Source organism: Melopsittacus undulatus, chromosome 1 (genome assembly GCF_012275295.1).
Source record: "Melopsittacus undulatus isolate bMelUnd1 chromosome 1, bMelUnd1.mat.Z, whole genome shotgun sequence".
Taxonomy (NCBI): domain Eukaryota; kingdom Metazoa; phylum Chordata; class Aves; order Psittaciformes; family Psittaculidae; genus Melopsittacus; species Melopsittacus undulatus.
In genome coordinates, this window is record NC_047527.1 from 28,102,504 (window position 1) to 28,127,192 (window position 24,689).

Genomic DNA, 24,689 nt, shown 5'->3' on the forward strand with positions numbered 1-24,689 from the left:
GAATTCCCTTCAAAGCTATGAGAAGAGTGCTTCCACCTCTGAAGCCCCTGACTTGCTGAATAGCAATTATATTTTTTTTTTGTATAGAGATATTATCCATGTGATGTGAACATTCAATGACATTTGTAGTCCTGCAGATCATGAGTGTCTTCTTGCTCATTCTTATTACTGATAACTTTAATTGTGCTCAACTCTACTTCCTCAAAAGGTGTGTAGCAATATGAATGTCCTGGGGCTTTTCTAAAATAGCTTTACATGAAGAAGTTGAGGAGATATTCCTTTGTTGTCCCGGTCTCGGATGTTTTAAGGAAAAGACAGAGTTTTCTCATATGTATCTGGGTCAGTAACTACACTTGTTTTCCCCAATGAGATTTGGTTTTCCAGTCACTTTAACTCCTAGCACACACTTTATTAAAGCCTGCTATTTTCTTTGAACAGCAGCAGCCTCAGTACTGGGGACTCTTTATTGCCCTAAGAGGCAAAAAGAAAATGGAATTAGTCATGGGCTGATCAAGCTATGATATAACAAGTCTCAACAGATGCCAACTCTATTTTTTAAGGCTGAAAGCCATTATGCCATATATAAAGGACAAAGATGTGAACAGCAGATCCATGATGAAAAGATGGCAAGTATGACCTTATCAATTAAAGCAAATATAGCAGGCAGTGCAATAGATCATATAATGCTGATAGGACAAAATGCTCCTTCAAACTGGAATTTCACAGAATTTCTAATCAGATGTTATCAATACATGCAAAATCCTTTTCTCAGCAATATAAGGATACTTGGAAAAGACACATCAGGTGACACCTCTGGACAGCACATCTCTAACTACAGAACTAGCTTAAGCCCAAAGTATTATTTCCCTTTTACAACAGCCATGTGCATTCTACATTTCAGCAGCTATCTGTGCAACTTTTGAAAATAATTTATTTTACTTTTATGTTATTATAAGTTATTTAACCCTTTAATAAATGTACATGCTACTTTCTGAAACACTCTGCATGCAGGGAAACCTAGGATTGGACAAACAAAGCTGGCAACTGAGGATAAAGAATTATAATCCATTTGACATTTACAGGTAAAGTTTTGACATGTCTCCTGTGAGAAGAGAGAAATCACCAGAATAATAGGAGGCACGATATCTCCCCTCTCGTTACTCTTTTTAAAACAGCTCCTGAAATATAACTAATGATCTGTTAGTTTTAAAAGGTGCAGAATCTTCAAAAGATCTGGATGACAGTTTTAAGAATTGCTCTTTATAGCATCTCAGCATATAAAATAACAATGACAAGGAAGACCCCAGGTAAAAATGGATGCCTACTACTCATCTCATGAGAAGAGGCTCAGAGGCCTGGCATTTTCAGATGTGAATTCTTCTCCATATGGAAGACCCACAGGTCTACCTGCAGCCTACCACAAGCCTTGTCCTGACCATCCTCCTCAGCAGCTGTGCCCCAAAGCAGGTCAGTCTAAGGTTTAAACCTTTTATTTCAGAAAAGATTTATCACACATTTATTGTTTTTTTGGTGTTGATAAGATTGCATTTGTTACAATGGTTTCCCCTTACTCTGTCATTAGGTCAATGCAATGAAATGAGAATCAAGCCTATCAGCTAGATAACATCCTGATATAAGAATAAAGCATGCTATAAATCTGGATGTGCAGACAAATGTAAGCAGGGAGACTGTGTGTGCATGTGTAGAGCATGTGTTAAATGTAATGAACAGAAAACGTAGTACTTTTCTGCTTATGGTACTGTTCACTGTGTACTAAATCCAGAAGCAGAACTTCAGTGAATAAGAAAAAAATACAAAGCTCACTCTTGTTTTATGCCACATATTCAAGTGCTTGAAAAGTAGAGAGGAGATAGAAACCCCAAGGTTTATCCTACCTATAATGGAAATTATATATTAAATATATTATTAAAGGCCACCAAAAATGCCTTCATGCTCGAAATAGAGCATGTGTTAAATGTAATGAACAGAAAACGTAGTACTTTTCTGCTTTAACACAGCTGCTACCATTATCCTTTATATGTCAGGGTAACAATTGCTTAGATGAAATCTATCTTTTAAAAAGCTTTGAAGCGATATGAATAGGAGCAATATCACGATTACTCAAATTATTTTGTCTACTTCAGCTGCTAATTAAGAGGTATTAATGAAGCACTCATGTAGACTGTATTGGTATCTAAGATAGCAGAGACAGTTATATTAAGATATTTTATTGATTGGGATCTAAAAAATTAGAGACAGTTTTAAAACAAAAAAAAACCAATAACCCCACATTGCAATTGTCACCCTCATAATTCAAAATTTGACAATGTTGATTTGTTGTTTGTTTTTTTTTTCCTCTTGTAGAAAATCACAGAATTTTCTTGAGGTCAGCAAAGGTAGAGGAGAAGGGAAGAAGACAGGTTCTTTTCACAAAAGCAGTCTTAAAAGCACCTTATGCAGTTTTCATGAATGACTATGAATGCAGCTGGCTATAGAAGGAGCTCCCGGTTCACATAACAGTAAGAGCAAGTAGTATGTTAAAAATGAACTAGATTAATTATAATCTGCCTGTATCTATATAATTTTATTTCACTACTGCTATAAGAATGAGATTTATGTTAATTTATTTCATTGAATGTGAAGTAGAAATTTTTTTTTCTGTTGCAGGTATTTCAGCACAGATCTGTCCTGAAAACTTTCTACATGCAGCATATCCATTTGTATTGGGCAAGAAACACTGGAGAAAACCTATACAAATTAAGCTCTAAGGACCAAAAACTGAGGTCAGTGATACAGCTATATGTATCCCTTCAACTCTAAACAGTAACATATCCTGCCAAATAAAGTCCAACTTACCTTCTTTCATATTGGTATTCCTTCCTTCAGGCTCTCTCCCTGAAAGCACACAGTCCCTACATGGCATTTTTCTTAGTGGAATGTCTTTTTCTCTCAGTCTCAGACATGGTCTCCATTTACAACTTGGTTTCTTCCTAGATTTCCTTACAGTAACACATACTTATTGACTTACAGCACTTCATTTTTACTTGCCTCAGCCACCCTTCCATAATGTTCTGGAGCAGACAGTATTGATAATGAAATTCCCCTGGTTGATGCCATAGCAATTTAGAAAGTCAAACAGGTGCTGGACTGGAAACTCAAGCATTTAGAAGCCAGTGAATTTTCAGTACTGCAGTGTCTTAAATACACACAAGAGACACATGCTTTCCTCCCCCCAGTTTCTGTTTCTCTGGTTTATGCAAACTAGTCAAGTCTTTTAATTCTTCTGAAACTTATGGTGAAGGAAAATAAAATGACTGCCCCTAAAGTTCAGGTGTTGCTGGTTCCCTAAAGCTAACCACATACAGTCCAACAAGGGAATGCATGTCAACCCTGACAAGTCAAAGGCTATAGCTAGCCTTAGCTAAAGCTCGCCTTAGCAGTTCTCAGCTAAATTTATATTTGATTTCTATTTTTTTGTTGATATTATAAATCAGTCTTTTACTGAAGGTTTCCATAGTAACAACTGAGCTAGGTTGTTTTATTGTTTTGTTATTTTTTTTTCATTTTAAAGCTCTTTCATGCAATTAACATACATTTACAGTGCAATAATTGACATGGAATACTGTTCCTGCTTTCCCAGTATTATTTAACCAGAGCAGGGTAAAGCATGGCTTTCAGTGAAACTCGAGATTTTATTTTCCCTCCTCTGTAAGAACATAAAATATACTATGCAATTTACTTACATCTTTGGTTTCTGCGTTTGCTCTTGTACATAGTCATTCTGAAGAAATTCCACTTTTTAAAAAGTAATTGCCTTGCACACAGAAAAAAGATGCAATTGTGCTTCTGCTTTGCAGGGAGACAGTTGCTCACTGACAGAAGGTAACCGGCAATCTCTCAGAGAAAGGCAGGGTAATACCATTCTCCTGAAATCCAGGGGAGATGCAATTGGCTCTTACTATTTTCTCTGTTCCAAAGCTCAGAGATAAATTGTATATATTTTAATTTTTTTTAAATGTGTTTGATACCAGCTAATAAAATCTTGAAAGCATATGGAATCATGTAATCAGACAAAGTGGGGCAATGTGCTATTTGATAGTCTGACATGAAGATTCCTCGAAAAAGCCCTGATATAACCAAAATTGCATAAATGACCTCATAAACTAATAACAACTAACTTTTCATTGCAAGCTCTTAGAATCAAGCATATGACGACATTAAAATATTTAGGGGGTAAATTTTCAAGCAAAATTACCATTAAAGAAATTAACACATATTGATCAATTAAATCCTGACTGCAGGTAAACATGCCTATTTTTACTTCTGCAGTACCTTTCAATGTTTGAATCTGGGAAGCTTTTAAGCAACATTCTACTGATTGCTCATTTTTATAACTGATTCATTGTCCATTATTGTATTGAATCACAATGCCATGGGAAAAAAGTGGCAGCATCATATGATCTTCCACATGTATGTCACCATTTCAAAGAATTTAGACATCTCAAAGAGAACAAGGGAAAGGGGGAGAAATTTTTCTCATGTCAGGGAATAGGAGTTATGACAATATTAAAGAAAAAACATGCTGGTGTCAGCTATGGAGCTGGAAAAAAGTTAAAATTCGTGTTCATTCAGCAATAAATCTGCCTTCAATTAAACTATGAAGATATTTCTTGATGTTTTAAGAAACTCGTGTTTTGAGATGCCTTTCATGTTTTCTCAAATTGCTTACAGTAAAATTTTTCATCTTTTTTTTCCCTCATTTTTTTTCAGTATCTCCAACATAACCATTTTCAGGTTTGTGCATAAATTAATTTTCTTTCAGTTGCTCAGTATTCACAGATCTTCACATTGGTCCATCTCTAGCTACTGAAGTGAAATCTTTGCTTTATATTGGCTCTACTTATGTATTTTTTCTCCCCCTGTCAAAATCTGACCACATATCTTTTCATTTGCTTTGGATTTGGATCAGCATAATTGAGGATAAAGTGTAGCCTGAAGTCAACAGATGCGTTTTTTATATTTATTTAGTATTTCAAATACAGTTGTCTCAAAATGCCAAGGTTGAAATAACACCATCTCTATTGTTTAGGTCAGCAGAAAGGTGGGAGATTGCAAAGCACATCAACAGTGACAGGAAGGAAAAGAATTGACTAATTAGTCATTGCTACACACATTAGCAGGCAAAGTGTTTGCACCATATCGAAAGACCCTGCATGCCATGTACTCAGCTGTTATATCCATTGGTCAGTATTTTTGCAGCAATTTATATGGGCTGAAGATAATTCCTCAGTTTCCCTGCTAGATTTTTTCCTCTGGGTTAACTTCCATCTGAATCAGGTCCGCAATCTGATTCAGACTACAGAGTCTCCTTTTATACTTGCTGCTTCTTGTAGCAATATTTGTTTATTTTCCTGCTCTTTTCTTTCTTCTACCCAGAGGCACTTATCTATATTGCCCAGTACAAATTTTCTTTCTTTCAATTGATTTGGTAAGATGTCCTAAACCTTTTTCTTCAGGCCTCATTAGATCTTAACTATAGAACTCATTGCTTTTCCTTATCATTAATGGCCAAATTTCTGATATTTTTATAATGTGTTTACCCTAGACATATATTATTATTCCTCCATATTATATTATACATAGCACATGTAACACATGTATATATTTTCATTGTTCTTTTTTGCATTATTCTATTATAACCATGTATTTGTGTGCAATTATCTTGCTAATAGTATGTATAATATAAAAATATAGACTAAATAGAAATTTCATGAGATAGAAATTAATTTATTTTAAATAAATGATCCCTGAAGAACACAGTCTTTATTGTTTTTTCTTTGTTTTAGTTGCAAAGCTGATTACTTATTCAATACAATGAAATGCATTTGCTAAAAATAATGTAAACACACTGTTTTGTGAATCATTCTAGGTTTGCTTATAAAAAATATTACAAAAAAGGCACTTGAATGCACTGGCTAGCATTGAGTAGGCACAGCAGGCTCCTGTTTCTCTGTGTTACTGTTCTCTTTTAGGAGAGTTTAAAATTCATTTTCACACTATTACAGCCTTAAAATAGTCAGAATCTTGCATATGGCTGGTTAAATGCATCAAGCTTAGTGAGGTGGGAAGAATGAATGGAACTTCTCAGCAACAAAAATCACCTAGTCAAATTAAGCTTATTACTTTTATGCAAGAATACATTTTCTTAAATGAGTACTAAATTTTAATTATTCATTGCTGCTGGTAGTAAAAGAATTCATAATGTCCACATCTGCACATCCCATACTACCTCTCTTCTTTCTCTCCTCCCCACCCTACAGGTTCCAATAAGGAGTTGTCCTCTGAATACTGCAATAAATTTCTCAAAATGTTTTATAAGCAGAGGAAAAGAAAAAATATGGATATTTTACAAATATAACTGCTGGCTTGACTGTCACATATTACTCATCGATAAACATGCTGCCTGGGTTGCATCCTCAATTTTATTTTTACTGAACACATCTTAGGAAAAAAAAAACATGAACGTGGGGGAGGCTTAAAGTATGTTCTGTCTTTCAGTGTTTATTTCAATGCACGCAAAGAACCTTCTTAGATAATATCTTTTTATAGCTTCCACTATGGTTATTTTAATGATATTTTCAAATAAGAAAATATCACATCTATGAATTTGAATTACTTTTTTCTTTAAATAAATGGTATGTGTAGAGATCAACATTTAGAATTACAGAATCATAGACTATATGGTTTGGAAAGGACCTTCAGATCATCAAGTTCCAGCCCCCCCTGCCATGGACAGGGACACCTCACACTAAACCACATCACCCAAGACTCTGTCCAATGCAGCCTTGAACACCGCCAAGGATAGAGCATTCACAACGTCCTTGGGCAAGGCATTCTGGTGCCTCACTAAAGAGGTTCTTCCTTATATCTAATCTAAACTTCCCCTGCTTAAGTTTTAACTTGTTACCCCTTCTCCTATCACTACAGTCCCTAATGAAGAATCCCTCTTCAGCATCCTCATAGGCCCCCTTCAGATACTGGAAGGCTGCTATAAGGTCTCCATGCAGCCTTTTCTTCTCGAGGCTGAACAACCCCAATTAACTCCTTCCAAGTAATAGCCAATCCTTGACACAATCATGGATGTACTAAAATTACGTATTTGACATATGTGCACTTTTTACTGGTAAAATTTGAACATTACCTGACAATAATGCTTTTTAACCTGGTGTAATACTAGATAAAATTCAATTTACCAAGAAATGGCATTTAGCTATTGAGGTAGGTTTTAGAAAATGTATTCTCTTTATGATGTAATGAAGACAGAACTTGAAATATTGGCCGAACAATAAGCCTTACTGAAATTGGTACAACATTGAGCATGCTGTGGCAAGCAAAATAAGATAGAGCAAAATTTGTACTTATGCTAACATCTATACATTAGAATCAAGGAGAGCCATAAATGCTTCTCAAGAAACAACAAAGCTGGCTAGCACTGCTGAAGCAGACGAGAAATAAAGACTGATGAGGCTGCCAAAGCAAAAAAATACTAAAAGGTTACCTGTAGACTAAAGTACTCAATTCAGCTGACTAAGCATTCATGTTTAACACTACTTCGATGTTTTACAGCATCTGAGACATCCATACACTGCGAGAAAATATGGCACAGGACCTGTAGGAAAACCTACAACTTCTGGAGCATGCTGCTGAAGCCAAGACCATCTTAAATGTCTCTGGGCAAATAAGCAAATAAGCAAATGAATACAGCCCAATAAACTTATATTCTAACCTCTGTCTCATAGCTACCATTTCTTTTTGGCTTTTTTTTTATACTTAAGGTCTTTTTTTCAAAGTGGTCCCAGCATGAACTCCTAGGCAACGACCCTGCAAGAGTTTGTTGATACATGTGGAAGAGAATCCTTACAAACACCTGTTGAAATCCAGGTGGAAACCAACAAAAAATCCTGGCCATCGCAGGCCTGTGATTGATTGCAGTAGGAATTGTATAGAAAGAGAAAAACGGTAAGATATATTGCTGAGAATTTCTAAATATCCTTAAAGAGGCCACTGTTTGTTAGCACACAATCCACAGCTGATTGTGGGGGTTAAAAAAAATGTGTGGAAAAAGAGATGTAATGTAGCACAATACTTTCAAATCAACAGTATTTCACTTTACTAAAGCCAAAATGCCTGACAAAATGTTTTAATAGTCTTCCTTCAGCCAGTTTTTACTCTGCCTCTCTTCACATACAGAATATAGAGTTTGCAAAATTTCATTAAAACTTCCACATATTCATCAAAAGCTGCATTAGAATGCAATTTGTTACACTCACAGCATTCCATCATCTACTAATTTAAGAAGAAACATCAGAAGAAATTCTTTTTCTGGGGCTGTTTGAGTTTTAGAAAATTATTTGGCTGTTTCTTGTCTCTATTATCTTCTACATATCTGCTGACCTGTTTTCTTCAGCACTATTAGACGCTATATGACACTTCACCACAAACGATTCTTTTTTACATAGCAGGAGAAAGCCCCCAAGGTATTGGTCCTACTTTTACCATAGGCAATTTTCTCTTTTTCAGTGACACTTCTTCACTAGAATATCATTTGTCTCATTGTTGTACTAGCATTTCTTTTTAAGGAATTCACTGTCAGGCTTCCCTCATTAGACTGAGTTCTTCTTATCAGATATTGCTATTGCCATTTAGCAATATGATTCCAGAAAATAAGAAACAAAGCCTGCCACCTTCTTTCTCGGGAGCCCATACCAGCTCTTCCCCCCATCACTTGTCCTTTTCACAGCAATTTCTTTTTCCTTCAACAAGAGCATTACAAAAGCATTTGGATATTTTTCTGTGACTAACAATTTTCAAAGCTTATAATGTCCCTTTTTACAAATGTAAGGTTGGAACAAATATTTGCATGTCTGAAAGTAAATATTCATCTATTAATAAAGATAGGAATTTCAAAGAATGACAGAAGATTAAGAGGAAAAAAAAAAACCAACCAAACAAAACAAACTAAACAGAGATACTGTGTATCAGTCCTTAAATACATGAAAAGTTGACACACTCAAAAAAAGAAAAAGGGAAAGACTTTGTGAATAAGCCATTTTCTGTGTCTCTGGAGGTTAGAAAATTCATGTACATCACTGTCACAAAAGAGATCTAAATTAGTAATTTGGAAACTGACTTTGTTACTGGTAAGGGTACCCATATATTGCTTAAAAATTGCTAAAGGATTTTAGAATAGGTTTCAGGGGAGCCTGCCTAGGAAATGGGTAAGTTGACATCTTGTAGTTTCTTTCAAGCCTTATTTGTGATCCTATATGTGCAGATAAAACAGCACTTTTAAAATTGAGCATTAACTAAGATTCAGTCTATGTTAGTCCTTTAGCCTACCTAATATTAATAAAACACTTCAGACAGCAAGAGACTAGCATGACATGCGGACAACAACAAGTATGAAGAATATAATGCTCTATGCATACTTTTAGGGAATCCTGGAGCAGCTTCTCTAACTGGGAATGAATGAGTTCACCTGTGGTTGAGCTCTGCTGTAAATCTTTCCAGCTACAGACACTGGACTGCTAACTCAGGCACCTATAGAGACACATAACGAATACCCTTCAGCACTGCACTGTCCTCAATTACATTTGGGTAACTTCCACCAAATTCAGAGGAGCTACAATACATGGATATGCCAGAAGACTGAACCTTTGTCATGGTTTGAGCATGTTTTGAGGGTGTTTTTGTTCAAGGTTTTTTTTTTCAGCCAGGTGGAGGAGGGGAGTCCGGGAGGAAGGAGGGACAGGACACCTGACCCAGGCTAGTCAATGAGGTATTCCATACCATAGCACATGATGCCCAGGATGCATACTGGGAAAGAGAAAGCTGGAGAGAGAGAGCTCTGGAGAAAAATGGAGGAGGGAGCACATGGTGCTCGGCCGGGCAGGGTGGAGTGAGTTATGGGTCGGTGGCTGGTGGGGTGTTGTATTCTTTTCACTTGCTGTTTGCTGTATCATTATTATTTGTAGTAGTGAATGGCAGTAGGGGTTTTGTGTTATGCCTTAGCAATTAAACCGTTCTTATCTCAATCCGTGGGGGCTACATTCTTTGGATTCTCCTTCCTAACTCTCAGGGAGTTGGGGGACTTGGTTTAAACTACGACAACCTTCCACTTTGCAATTCAGAATGATAGTTTTACACAACAATCTGCTCCACAGCTTTCTCCCAGTCCCAAAGGTTGACAGGGGCTCTAGATAGGTTTGATAATTTCCCAGCTTCATAGAATCATAGAATAGTTAGGGTTGGAAAGGACCTCAAGATCATCTAGATCCAACCCCCCTGCCATGGGCAGGAACACCTCACACTAGACCATGTCATCCAAGGCTCTGTCCAGCCTGAACTTGAACACTACCAGGGATGGAGCATTCACTGCCTCCCTGGGCAACCCATACCAGTACCTCACCACCCTCACAGTAAAGAATTTCTTCCTCATATCCAATCTAAACCTCTGCTGTTTCAGTTTCAAACCATTACCCCTCGTCCTATCACTACAGTCCCTAATGAATAGTCCCTCACCAGCATCCCTATAGGCCCCCTTCAGATACTGGAAGGCTGCTATGAGGTCTCCACACAGCCTTCTCTTCTCCAGGATGAACAGACCCAACTTTCTCAGCCTCTCTTCATATGGGAGGTGCTCCAGTTCCCTGATCATCCTCGTGGCCCTCCTCTGGACTTGTTCTAACAGTTCCATGTCCTTTTTATGTTGAGGACACCAGAACTGCACACGATACTCCAAGTGAGGTCTCATGAGAGCAGAGTAGATCACCTCCTTTAACTTGCTAGTCACACTCCTTTTGATGCAGCTCAGAATACGGTTGGCTTTCTGGGCTGCAAGCACACACTGAAGCTGGCTCATGTTCATTTCCTCATTGACCAACACCCCCAAGTCCTCTGCAGGGCTGCACTGAATTTCCTTTTTGCCCAACCTGTAGCTGTGCCTGGGATTGCTCCAACCCAGGTGTAGGACCTTACACTTGGCATGGTTAAACTTCATGAGGTTGGCAACAGCCCACCTCACAAGTGTGTCAAGGTCCCTCTGAATGGCATTCCTTCCCTCTAGCATATCTACAGAACCACACAGCTTGGTGTCATCGGCAAACTTGCTGAGGGCACACTCAATTCCATTGTCCATGTCAGCGACAAAGATATTAAACAAGACCGGTCCCAGTACTGATCCCTGAGGGACACCACTCGTTACTGATCTCCAGCCGGACATTGAACCATTGACCACAACTCTTTGAGTGCAACCATCCAGCCAGTTCTTTATCCACTGAGTGGTCCACCTATCAAATTGATGTCTCTCCAATTTAGAGACAAGGATGTCATGTGGGACAGTGTCAAACGCTTTGCACAAGTCCAGGTAGATGACGTCAACTGCTCTACCCCTGCCCCTCTGTTCTGTAGCCCTGTCATAGAAGGCCACCAAATTGGTCAAGCAGGATTTTCCCCTAGTAAAGCCATGCTGGCTTTCACCAAGCACATTTCTCTTTTTCATGTGCACTAGCATGCCTTCAAAGAGAATCTGCTCCAAGATTTTGCCAGGCATAGAGGTGAGACTGACTGGTCTGTAAATCCCCGGGTCATCCATTTTCCCCTTCTTGAAAATGGGGGTTATATTTCCCTTTTTCCAGTTGTCGGAAGTTCACCTGACTGCCATGATTTTTCAAATTTGATGGCCGGTGGCTTGGCTACTTCATTTGCCGGCTCCTTCAGGACCCGCGGATGCATTTCATCAGGTCCCATGGACTTGTGTACATTCAGGTTCTTAAGATGGTCTCGAACCAGATCCTCATGTACAGTGGGCCCAAGGTCTAGGTTTTCACAGTCCCTGCATCCGCCTTCCAAGACTCGGCTGCTGAGGTCAGAGCCTTTGCCAGTGAAGACCGTGGCAAAGAAGCCATTCAGAACCTCAGCCTTCTCCAAGTCCTGTGTAGCCAGTTCTCCCGAGAGTTTCCGGAGGGGGCCTACATTGTCCTTAGTCTGTTTTTTAGCCGCTACATACCTATAAAATCCCTTCCTATTTTCTTTAACATCCCTTGCCAAGTTTAGCTCCAATTGAGCCTTAGCTTTCCTAACTTGGTCCCTAACTACCCTGACAACATCCCTGTATTCATCCCAGGCCACCTGTCCTTGTTTCCACCTTTTATAAGCCTCTTTTTTCCTGTGAATTTTTCTCAGCAGCTCCTTATCCATCCAAGGAGGTCTCCTGGCTCTCCTGCTGTACTTCCTTCTAGTCGGGATGCAAAACTCCTGAACTTTTAGCAGGTGATCCTTGAATATTAACCAAGAGGTTTGGGCCCCCCCTGCCCTCTAGGGCTATATCCCATGGAACGTTGCTCAGCACTTTTCTGAAGAGGCCAAAGTCTGCTCTCTTGAAGTCCAGGGCAGTGAGCTTGCTGCACGCTCTTCTCACTGTCTTGAGAACCTTGAATTCCACCATCTTGTGATCACTGCATCTAAGACTTCCCTGGAGAGTCACATTTCCAACGAGCCCTTCCCTGTTGGTGAGCACAAGGTTAAGCAGGGCACCTCTCCTTGTCAGCTTCTCTATTGCTTGCAGAAGGAAGTTGTCTTCCACACAGTCAAGAAACCTCCTGGATTGCTTGTGCTGGGCCGTACCGTTGCCCCAACAGATGTCAGGGTGGTTGAAGTCCCCCATGAGAACAAGGGCCTGTGAGCGTGAGGCTTTTCCTATTTGCCTATAGAGTTCTTCATCCACAGGTTCCTCTTGATCAGGTGGTTTGTAGCGTATCCCCACAGTAATGTCTCCCATCGCTGATTTCCCCTTAACCCTGACCCACAGACTTTCTGTTAACTGATCACCTGTTCCCAGAGTTCCATACTCTCCAGCCTATCCCTAACATAAAGGGCAACTCCCCCTCCCCTCCTACCGGGCCTGTCTTTTCTAAAAAGCCTATAACCCTCCATTCCAACACTCCAGTCACAGGATCCATCCCACCATGTTTCTGTGATGCCTATTATATCATAGCCCCGTAGATGTGCCCACACCTCTAATTCCTCTTGTTTGTTCCCCATGCTACGGGCATTTGTACAGAGGCATCTGAGCCGAGCTCCAAATGAAGTCGGCTCATTGGCTGGAGTGGCTAGAATATTACTACATTGCTCCGAGTATTTATTATAGGTGCTGGCAACTGACTGGGTGTGTTGGGATGGAATGATGCCTTCCTCCCTCAACATATCTAGTTTAAAGCATCCTTGACAAGTCTGGCAAGCTTTAGCACCTTCTTCATTATTCACGTTGTCTTGTGTAACCTTTGAGTGAAACTTAGCAATTCCTAGTTACAAAAACAAACAATGCAGTTATGAAAGCCTGATAACTCTTCTTTTTACTTTTCTTTTTTTTTTTTCCTAAGTACTGTACACAGTAAATACAGGTCCTTTTAGACCTAGTGATGCCATTAGGCTATCTGTTCCTCCATATGAGGAACATTTAGCTATTATTTTAAGCAAGTTATAATAAAATACTCCTCCCTAAAATGTCTGAAAAAACAGTTAAACTTCAACCTTCAGAGTTATATATTCTATATGATAGGTTCAACAGCAGAAAAGCACATCTTCCCTTCTGCTTTGGCAAGTGGAAAAATGGTAAATCAATCTCAGGTGATTGCCATTCAGATTCCTTTCATTTGCTTTACACATTTCATAAAATCCAAGTTTGTTCCTCCTATCTTGGATCAGTTTCTTTCCTAATCCATCTCAGTTCTTCAAAAGTTTGTTCTTGGTTAGTTTCCTTTTGATTTTGAGTAATTTTAATATTTGGTTTTGGTTTGTTTTTCCTAAGTCCTGGCTTCTTTTATTCTTATCTTTAATTTTATTTTAGTCAGCTTTTGTCTAGTGCTAACAGGTCTTCACTTGTTCTGCTACCTGCTTTGGTTGTTGATTTGGCTGGGATTTTACATCATCTTTCATTTTATTGTGATGAGGTTGTCACCATTCAGCAACAATACCTTTTAGTCACTTTCATGCAATTTCTAAGCACCTGTTTAATAATTGAGACAGTCTTAGGAGATGTTCTGCTTCAAACTTTTCAGATTATGGGACTAAAATGCAGTTCCCTTCCATTAAAAAGAGAAGATTTGTGTACTGAACTGTTTTTCAAATATGAAACAAGATTCTGCTCAAAACCATCTTTCTTCAGGATTTACATTAATATAAGTTAGAAAGTAAATGATGTATAAAGATGTACCCTGCATTTTTCTTATCATTAAACTATTCCTTAGTAATTCAATTTATGAGCCATGTTACTAGAAAAGCTACTCTATATTTCACCTTACAGTAATATCAATGATCATGATCTTTAATGTTTTGCTCAACATACTAAAGTTATATTTCATAGATTTTCCTAAATACAGCACAGGCACAGTCTTGTCCTTGGAAACATACTCATTTAATACAAAATGGTAGAAAAATGGCTGTCAGATTTAGTAAAAGTCAGATTTAGTAGCAATTATTATCTGAGTTAGTTAGTAGCACAGTAAAATTTTAATTATCCTAGATCACTGAGACAATACTCATGTGTCTAGAACTAGCATTTAAAAATCTAGTAGTTTTTATCCAGTTGGTAAACTGTTAGTCCTAGTGCAAAACTGTCAGAAAATCATTAAGTAATCAATTTTTTTCTTCCATGTTGTTGTTAAATCTGAAGTTAGTCATGATGCCTGTAGTGGGCACTAGTTTCCATCATCTCAGAGCTGGTAGATATTACAAAATACTGCAAATACAAAAGGACAGACAAATATCAGCTGCGGAGCAAAAGCAGCTCTGCTGAATTAAAAAATATTTAGGTTTTTAATAGACTCAGTTGTGGATTTAATTACAAAGAATTCATACATATAATTTCTACTAAAACAAAGTGCTGAATATTGGTGTTTTTTTCTGTAAGATTTAAGATAGCTTTTTCTATCAATCTATCTTCTGCTTAAGTAACAAAATCATTCCACTTCAATATAGATAGTTGTTTTTAATGGGATTTACACTCGCTGTGTCATATTCTGCAAACAAATTATAACCATTTCAATTCGATTAGAGTGACATGCAATTCAACATTGCCCTGTTTTCCTTTTCATATTTTTTTAATTATCACATTCATGAGACACTTTGGCATGGTAAATTTAATGGGACAAGCCTTCAGAACTGAATCCATTCTTGCATGACCCAAGAACATTTCAAAAATACACCTCAGATTCATGTATCTTAGTTCTGCTTAAGGGCTCAGAAGTAATTGAACACTTCAGACAGGTTTTTCAGGCAGCCATTTTAAGAACCCATTCCCTATTGTCACCATTGCACTATGATATCCTATTTTTAATTTTTATATGTTAATTGAAACAGCTTCAACACACATTCAAAAGGCATTTTCAGTTCTTTACTTTTAATGAACATTGTCTCACTTTGTCTATAAAACAGAACAGGTCGATCCTGAGAAAGAACCTTTTGTGAACAAATGAGGCACTTAAAATGTCAGTTTAGGGTGCACAGCAAAGCAAACTGATGATGTTTTATGGTACAGTGTCCTGGGTTAAACCATAACATACAGCCAATGTACAGCCACTGCTTCAACCTTTCATTTCACACTAATGCTTTTATAACAATAAAGAGAAAGTTGAAAATGTTCTACTTTCTTTCCTTATCATATGGGATCTTTCTTTCTCAGTGTGTAGGACTAAAAGACAATTTTAGTCATAATCCATCAGTGCAATGGCTGGCTTGAGAAGGAGAATAAGGCCTTTAACAGACACCAAAAGCAGAAGAAGATTGATTTTTTGAGTGATGGAAAAAGCTGTATTGTATAAATTCACAACCTATGCTAAAGGATACAATACTATTGGCATACATACAACAACATCCTTTAAATTAGAAGAGTCTGCTCACTTGGTACAAAATACCAATGTTACTCCAGCTTTACAACTTCTCCTACTTTTTGGTTTTTTTTTTTTTTTTAGGGCTTGTGTGTATGTGTCTATATGGGGTGGCAGGGTGCAGAATGTGCTGACAAGTTATTACATTAAAATTACTTATGCATCTGATTTAATGTCTTAATTAGATGGGTAGACATCTGAGGAGGAAGCAACTTTTCCCTGTTCTGAATGAGGCTGCATGCCCATGATCAGATTACATACATTTTAGTCAACTCAATTCATTATTTCATTTTTTGGGATATGCCAGTTATATGGCAAATTCTCTAGACATTACAACTGATTTAAAGACAGTTTTTGAGTCAGTGGTATCCTATATAGAAACAGGAACTTTATGACTATAGCAAGCCAAATTGTTTGGTTTTGTTTTAAGCTCAAATAAGTTTTTAATCAAGACTGCTATTATAGCACAATAATGCTATGTAACATTTAACACCCAAAGATCTACTTTTTCACTGGAAGGCTTTAAACATACTGATTGTCCATTTGAGGAATGGATAGCAAATATTTGAAGTGCGTTTTGCTTTTAAAAATTCTGTTACTAATAAAAGGCATCAGCATATGCTTTTAGATAATGTCCTTCCAAATCAAACACATTGCCTAGTTAGGGATGTTTCAAAACCACAGAAGATGAACTTGGAAAGACTAGTACTTCTCACCTTGAGGTTTTGCTACTAAATATCAGATCACAGTGTGAATTAAGTGCTTAAAAATGCACACAGCAGCTCTTTACACTGGGATAATGAAACACAGAAAACAGAAGTGTGTTCTTAATGACCTGAAAGCAAATTGAAAAGAGATGTTGGTACAATACAGTAGAGGAGATAGACAAAGAACATTTTTACCCCCTTGTGGATTTAGCAGGAAAATACTTTCTCATCGAGGTAAATAGCTAAGAGACCATGTGTAAATGTGAAACGATGGTATGCAAGATGCTTTATTAATCTCTAGCCTAAATGCACAGGCATTGAAGAATTTAGGCACCAAGTTTTCTATTCCCTGTTCTGTGGCACCTTGGAAGGGTAAAGCTATTTCAGATAGTATGAGACTAGCAGCTTCTGGAGATAGTCTGTTCAGAAAAGATACTAAAACCACAGGGATATTCAAAGTAATTTTTGAAAACTCTATCCCCAAGCCACTTCCATTCTTTAAAATTTCTGTTCTTGGTTCAGCTACACCAGACAAAACATGCTTATATTTTTTAATGAAGTTTGGCTTTACAATTAAGAAAATCCCTCTGTGATGCTGCAGCAAAATATGAATGAGAAGGACTTAAAAAGCCAGTGTTACTATTCGCCAGTTATGTCTAGAATGAAATTCCTCATGTCTCAGAATATAAAAGATGTATCAAATTATTTTGAGACTAATATTCATAGGATCCAGCTTAACTAATATTGCACTGAATGTATAGCTTTCCTGCCATTAGTGAATGAGTTAGATAGCTTCAGAATCTTCAGAGAGGTCATAGGTGTTGACTACATTGCTTTGTAAAAGGTTGCAACTTCTCTCATAAATGGTTTCTTTCCTTCCTCAGAGCAATGATTTACAGAAAGGGGAATTATAATTAGAATACACTAAAATAAGAACCTTTGCTCTGCCTTATGACAAGAATATTAAACTTTATGGGAGGCTAATTAAAAACAGTCAAAACCTTAATCTGCAGTTTTGTTGTTGGCTTTTGGTTTTGTTTTGTTTTCACACAGTAAGTGCTATTAATGGTTCGTGTTTCATGATGAGTCAAAATCTCTCATTTAATGCCATCTACACATTATTGTTAGGAATGTAGACCCAAGCCATTCCAGATTCAGTATATTTTTTGTCAAATGAAAAACAGTGTAATGCAATTTTGGTATCCTATAAATCCATGACCTGGACTATTCCACTTGCAAAACAAGGTGGTGACCCCTGAGCATTACTTGTTCTGGAGGGATACAATACTTATGACCTAGATATTTAAGAAAATGAGGTTTGGAGATTAAAGGTCCTGCTGGCAACGAATGCTAGGGAAAAAAAGATCACGAGAAGATTTTGGTTTGCTTTTCTGATTGGCAGAGATGTTAGTTACATTTCTGGTGGTCTGACGGTTTCACGGTGGTTTTAAGGGCTTCATCTGCACTATTAAGTTTATGGTTGGACTCCATGATCTTAAAGGTCTTTTCTAATCTAAAGGTATCTACAATTCTACAGCTAAATATGAAAACAACTGTGCTTTCAGATTTTCCCAGGAAGCAAGCAGAGTGAATTTATCTAGCAAACCAAAAAGGTTCTTGGGAAAGGCAAATCAGAAGAAATGCAAGATCATGTCAAACATCAAAATCAAATTGGTCCAACTTGAATCTCAACCACACAGAATGAAAACTGATTGACAGTTTCAGAGACTTTCAGTAAAAATAAATCCACATGAAAGACTGAGGTAGGGTTAACTGATACAGAAATTATTGCAGAAAACATTACATTTTCTCCGATCTGTACTTTGGATCAGAAAACCAAAATACATTGAAATATTTCTTCTCAGAGTTTCATGTGGCTTTTGTCAACACTCTGCAGCTGAGTATTTTGAACAGCGATCAAAATGTAGCGAATGTGACCAAATATGAAGGGGGGGGTGCTGGAATCATACATTGGATGGAGGAGTCTGGTGTACAAATGTAGTCCTGTTAACTGTGTTTTGATAAATTTTCTTGCAGTTACATTCCTCCCTGCAGAACAATGCCACAAACTCCACACTGCTCTAGCAGCAGCTGAACATGTAATGATTATTTTTAAGCAGATTAACATTTTTTAAAGAGGTGAGCAAGACATGGGTTTATTCAGCAGCCCACATTCAGACTATTAAATGTTAGTGAAATAATTTTTCAAATGTTAATAGAGAAATTGCTTCTGACTAACATCAAGTTAATAACTTTTAAACACCTGTATTTGGGGAAAGGGGAATAAGATTACGTTTCTTACAAGCTGACATACAGAAAACATACAGTAAGGTTCAAGTATGCAGTATTTTTTATTGATGGGTTCCAGATGAAAAAAACAGTAACATTTTCAGCTGTTGTAAATTAGAAGTTATTATATGACTGACTTGCCTGCATTCATGGACGACTAGGTTTCATGATGTGGGAGTTTCTACTTTATGCAACATAAATCCAGAAAAATAATCAAAATTATTTTAATTTAAATTAACTGAACATTTGTTTCACAATTTGTAATTTTCCAATTCAGTAACTTCAATAGCCTAATCTTTCAAATAGAGGGATGAATTTGATCTGTAAACGGTACCTCTGGCTAAACATATGACTAATTATGCCATTTCACTGCCTAATCTTTTCTCTTTAGGTAAAAGCATCTTACTGGAAGTAGACTTGAAATTTCCAGTGGGGTCAGTGTTTCCAAGAATGACTCCTCTGGAATATACTTATGTGCAGCCTTTCAGAAAACTGCTGAAAAAATAGGTGTCTAAACTTAAATGACAAATATAGCTCTGTAATTCCTTTCTTAATGTAGGCATATTATGTTGTTTTGCAAAGTTACAGATCATTAAAAAAAGGTTTTTAGCATTTTAAAAGAAATTATACCTATTGAAACATTATCATCATAGCTTATTATCCACTGAGATTGCTGTATTTCACCTAAACAATAATGACATTGCATTCTAATGTCTCACCTTACTAGAAGTCTTGGCAGCATTTCATAATAATCTAATTTTAAAATATAGCAATTCAAAACAAATATATGAATTTTACTACAAAGGCACTTTGAAAACAAACAACAACAACAACAAAAAAACCCAACCACAAACACCTGAACATGACAGGTGTCTTCCTACATTTTCATTTCTTTTTCTTATCCTCTCTGAACCCATGAAGCTGCAAGGATTCCCAGATTCTGCATGAACCTCAGATTTCCCAAAGCACCTAAACATTACATGAATGCAGGCTAAGAACTGAGCTTGAAGGTGCTCAAAAAAATAACAACAGCACCTCAGGCAAGTATATCCAAGAAAATCAACCCGTCTTTCAGCAGGTTGTGCAGGTTCCCCAGCCAGACACTAGACCTTTCCCTTTGACACTTGTGTGGCTTTGTTAAATAATAGTCAGTCTCTCCAGAGATCTTTCTTCCTGAATTCTTTTCCTTCCTCCTCATGAATCACCTTTTTTTTTTTTTTTTTTTTTTTTTTTTTTTTTTTTATAGGAGATGTCTGTATTTTCCAAACAGCATCCTTCAACAGAACAAAATTTAACAAAAAAAAATGCTTTTGCAATGTGCCTGAATTTCAACTATGGAAAAGACACAGGAGTGAGGGGCAGACTTGGTATCACAAAGGTTTATAATACAAGTCAGAGAAAGCAACCATAATCTGTGACACTTTAATCTAAGGAAAAACTAAAAAGAATAAGATCCTTAAATATCCGAACTCTTGCTCCGAGGACGGCTGCCCCACAGCAATGTCTAGAGTGCCATCTACTGACAGGAGCTTCCATTGCAACTCCCAAACTAAAAAGTTCTTCCGGAAACACATTCCTCTTTGCGCCAACTGTAGTTAATGTAATCAGAAATTTCTTGTCGAATTATAACTGTGATTAATTCCACTTGATTTTTAATTTTTTTTTTTTTGGGATATGTGGGGATTTTCAGTAGAGCTACTTGTTTGTATTGCCATCATACGTTGCAAACATTTGGGGGATTATGATACTTCTTTGTGCATTTAAATTAGAAAAATAAAAGGAAGAAAGCTGCTATATGAAAATCTTTGGAGTTATATTATAAACTAAAGTAGGAGCTTAACTTATAGTAGGACAAAATAATTCTCTGTAGTAGCCAGCTGTGGATTCACTATGACTAGGTTGCTTAAATTCGAATGAATATAACCACATAATGTTCCGGGGTTGTAATTTCATATTACGATTGTTTTCTCTAATCTTCTGGTTTTGAGTTGAAGTACTTCTTGCTCACCTGAACACTCCTTACACTGAATGAAGATCTTCGCTTTTAATTGCACTGTAATCAAGGAGTTCTGTCATCTTAAGATGGCACTTCCAGGTGGCAAGACATAAAATGCAAATACTGCATTTTTCCATATAAAAATACTGAACAAGACTACTGGAAGAAAGAGAATGAGAGAGCAATTGCCTGACAAGCATTAGGACAAAACCAGAAAAGGGTTTTTTTGTTCAAACTCTGAGCAGCTCACCAGAATTTTTACACAGATCTGATGAAGTCAGTTCTCTATGCAATCATTTCAGAGAAGCCCCAAGAAATAGTTCTTTCTTTTCTTCCCATCTCGTACAGAGTACAGGGATAATTGCCATTACTAATGTAGTTTTGCATGCCTCTTTTTCTTTAGAAGTCTTAATTGAAAAAAAAAGTGTTAGAAGCAGTGAAATAAGAACTTGTGATAGAAGCAGTTAAATGTAAAGAAAAAATAATTGATTATTGGAGTGGAGAATTCAGACAACTATGGGCCTAGTAATAGCAGTGGAAGATACTTAAAATTGCTCAGATTTGTAGCTCATATGGTAAATTTAGCATGATGTGTGTAGTAAACCTATTGAGTCTAATAATAATTGTAACTTTCCATGAAAATCAAGGGAAGAACAGCTATACTGGCATCCCAGAGCACTTTGTGTTTAGGGGGACAAAAATGATTTGGCAATTTATAAGTTCATTATTCTGGTGATGACAAGATGAATAGGCAACTGAGTCATATTTTGAACTGAACTATGTCCACAGATGGACTTAAATGAGACTGAGATATCACAGCCACTACATTCATAAGTACACTTTTCTGGAATGTCTGCCAGGAAAAAAATGAAAAGACAAGAGCAGTCTGTGACAAGTGCAAGTCTTTTAAAGAGTGTTTCCAGTATAAAGTGAAATCCTTGTTGCCTATTAAGAGCAATTCTGCATCTCAGGACAATAAGATCTGTTCCTGATCTGCAGTTTCCTGGTTATGAGCAAGAAACACCCAAGGGATGTCTCTTCAGTTGGGCATTCCAGGCATTTTCATGAAAGGGACTACGGCTGAAGTGGGAAAAGTTCAAAAATGTTCACAGGCTGCAACAGTGGGAAAGATCAGTACAGAAGTTACCTCCTAAGGAGTCAGAAAAAAAACAGGCATGAGTCAGCTCTGAAGACAAGATTTTAGATTCCATCTTTAAAACATTTATCTGCACTTTCATGTTACACATTGATTTCAATTGAATCTGTAAATGACTGTTTGAAATCAGAGCCCGTTAGTCTGAATTCAACCAATCTTACTTCCAGCAGGTGACCAGAAAAAAATACCCCATTTGAGCAAGTTTTCTTTTTCAAGGATACAGGGTTACTAGCAAGAGGAAAATGCATTAATAAATTAAAAGCCAGGAAAAACAGAACAGCTTTATATACTAAGCTGCAGGTGCATGTCCCACTGAAATAAGTGAGTTTTTGAATAAACTTCAATGAGCTTTGCGTTAAACTATTTAGCAGAGAGTTCAAGGTAAATATCTCCTGATGAGAGCTTGTTTACCAGAAGTTTGCTTTAAGATACAGAAGGAATCAGCACACATATCTTAATAAGCTGGGAAAATTTAAATATTCTTTAGTTCTATTTTTACAGGTATTGTATCTGAACATTTGGCATTTTGTTTTGGCAACATCAGTTCTAAAGTCAGTACACCTTCTAACTTACATTAGCCACAGAATGTAACAGACCCAAGACACAGCAGATACCTGGAACACACTGCAAGAGATGTTCATAAAAAATGGAGGAAAGTTATTTTGCTGCTACAATTTCTTTTTTAAATCATTCTCATATTTAAAATTGTTCTGGTATGCTCTCATCACCTCCCAGGATTTTTATTGCAATGCCACAGACTTTGAAATTAATGTTCCTCCTAAACGATAGTACTGCGCACTGGAGTAGCTGAACTGAAATGGAATCTTCTCCATCTTTTTAAATGCATTAAATGAGACCAGTGTACACCTATATACTGTACACAAGGATCTGGTTCGAGACCATCTTAAGAACCTGAATGTACACAAGTCCATGGGACCTGATGAAATCCATCCACGGGTCCTGAAAGAGCTGGCAAACAAAGTAGCCAAGCCACAGGCATCATATTTGAAAAATCATGGCAGTCAGGTGAACTTCCGACAACTGGAAAAAGGGAAATATAACCCCCATTTTCAAGAAGGGGAAAATGGATGACCCGGGGATTTACAGACCAGTCAGTCTCACCTCTATGCCTGGCAAAATCTTGGAGCAGATTCTCTTTGAAGGCATGCTAGTGCACATGAAAAAGAGAAATGTGCTTGGTGAAAGCCAGCATGGCTTTACTAGGGGAAAATCCTGCTTGACCAATTTGGTGGCCTTCTATGACAGGGCTACAGAACAGAGGGGCAGGGGTAGAGCAGTTGACGTCATCTACCTGGACTTGTGCAAAGCGTTTGACACTGTCCCACATGACATCCTTGTCTCTAAATTGGAGAGACATCAATTTGATAGGTGGACCACTCAGTGGATAAAGAACTGGCTGGATGGTTGCACTCAAAGAGTTGTGGTCAATGGTTCAATGTCCGGCTGGAGATCAGTAACGAGTGGTGTCCCTCAGGGATCAGTATTGGGACCGGTCTTGTTTAATATCTTTGTTGCTGACATGGACAATGGAATTGAGTGTGCCCTCAGCAAGTTTGCCGATGACACCAAGCTGTGTGGTTCTGTAGATATGCTAGAGGGAAGGAATGCCATTCAGAGGGACCTTGACACACTTGTGAGGTGGGCTGTTGCCAACCTCATGAAGTTTAACCATGCCAAGTGTAAGGTCCTACACCTGGGTTGGAGCAATCCCAGGCACAGCTACAGGTTGGGCAAAAGGAAATTCATGGTAGTCCTGCGGAGAAGGACTTGGGGGTGTTAGTCAATGAGAAAATGAACATGAGCCAGCAGTGTGCACTCACAGCCCAGAAAGCCAACTGTATCCTGGGCTGCATCAAGAGGAGCATGACCAGCAGGTCGAAGGAGGTGATCCTGCCCCTCCACTCTGCTCTTGTGAGACCTCACCTGGAGTATTGTGTTCAGTTCTGGTGTCCTCAACATAAAAAGGACATGGAACTGTTAGAACAAGTCCAGAGGAGGGCCACGAGGATGATCAGGGAACTGGAGCACCTCCCATATGAAGAGAGGCTGAGAAAGTTGGGTCTGTTCATCCTGGAGAAGAGAAGGCTGCGTGGAGACCTCTTAGCAGCCTTCCAGTATCTGAAGGGGGCCTACAGGGATGCTGGCGAGGGACTATTCATTAGGGACTGTAGTGATAGGACGAGGGGTAATGGGTTGAAACTTAAACAGCAGAGGTTTAGACTGAATCTAAGGAAGAAATTCTTTACTGTGAGGGTGGTGAGGTACTGGAATGGGTTGCCCAGGGAGGTTGTGAATGCTCCATCCCTGGCAATGTTCAAGACCAGGTTGGATGAAGCCTTGGGTGATATGGTTTAGTGTGAGGTGTCCCTGCCCATGGCAGGGGGGTTGGAAATAGATGATTTTGAGATCCTTTCCAATCCTAACTATTCTATGATTCTATGATTCTATATCAATGCAGTATTTAGAGCATATATTAGTGAGTGAAGATCTAAATCTGTGAAGAAGGAGGCAGTGAACAGAACTGCCTGACCTCTGCTGGCAGAAAAACTGTCTGCTCCCATGATTGATTATTGAAC

At 37.9% G+C, this 24,689-nt stretch overlaps 1 protein-coding gene across 1 annotated transcript in view; it reads right to left on the reverse strand.

Annotated features, from left to right (window-relative positions):
• RALYL (RALY RNA binding protein like) overlaps window positions 1-3,841 on the reverse strand; it is a 107,512-nt gene extending 103,671 nt beyond the window's left edge. The window contains exon 1 of the mRNA XM_005150833.3: window positions 3,744-3,841. Within this exon, the coding sequence (XP_005150890.1) occupies window positions 3,744-3,780 (37 nt within the window). The 5' untranslated portion in view covers window positions 3,781-3,841. The remainder of the gene's footprint in view (window positions 1-3,743) is intronic.
• Between the last annotated feature and the right edge of the window lie 20,848 nt (window positions 3,842-24,689).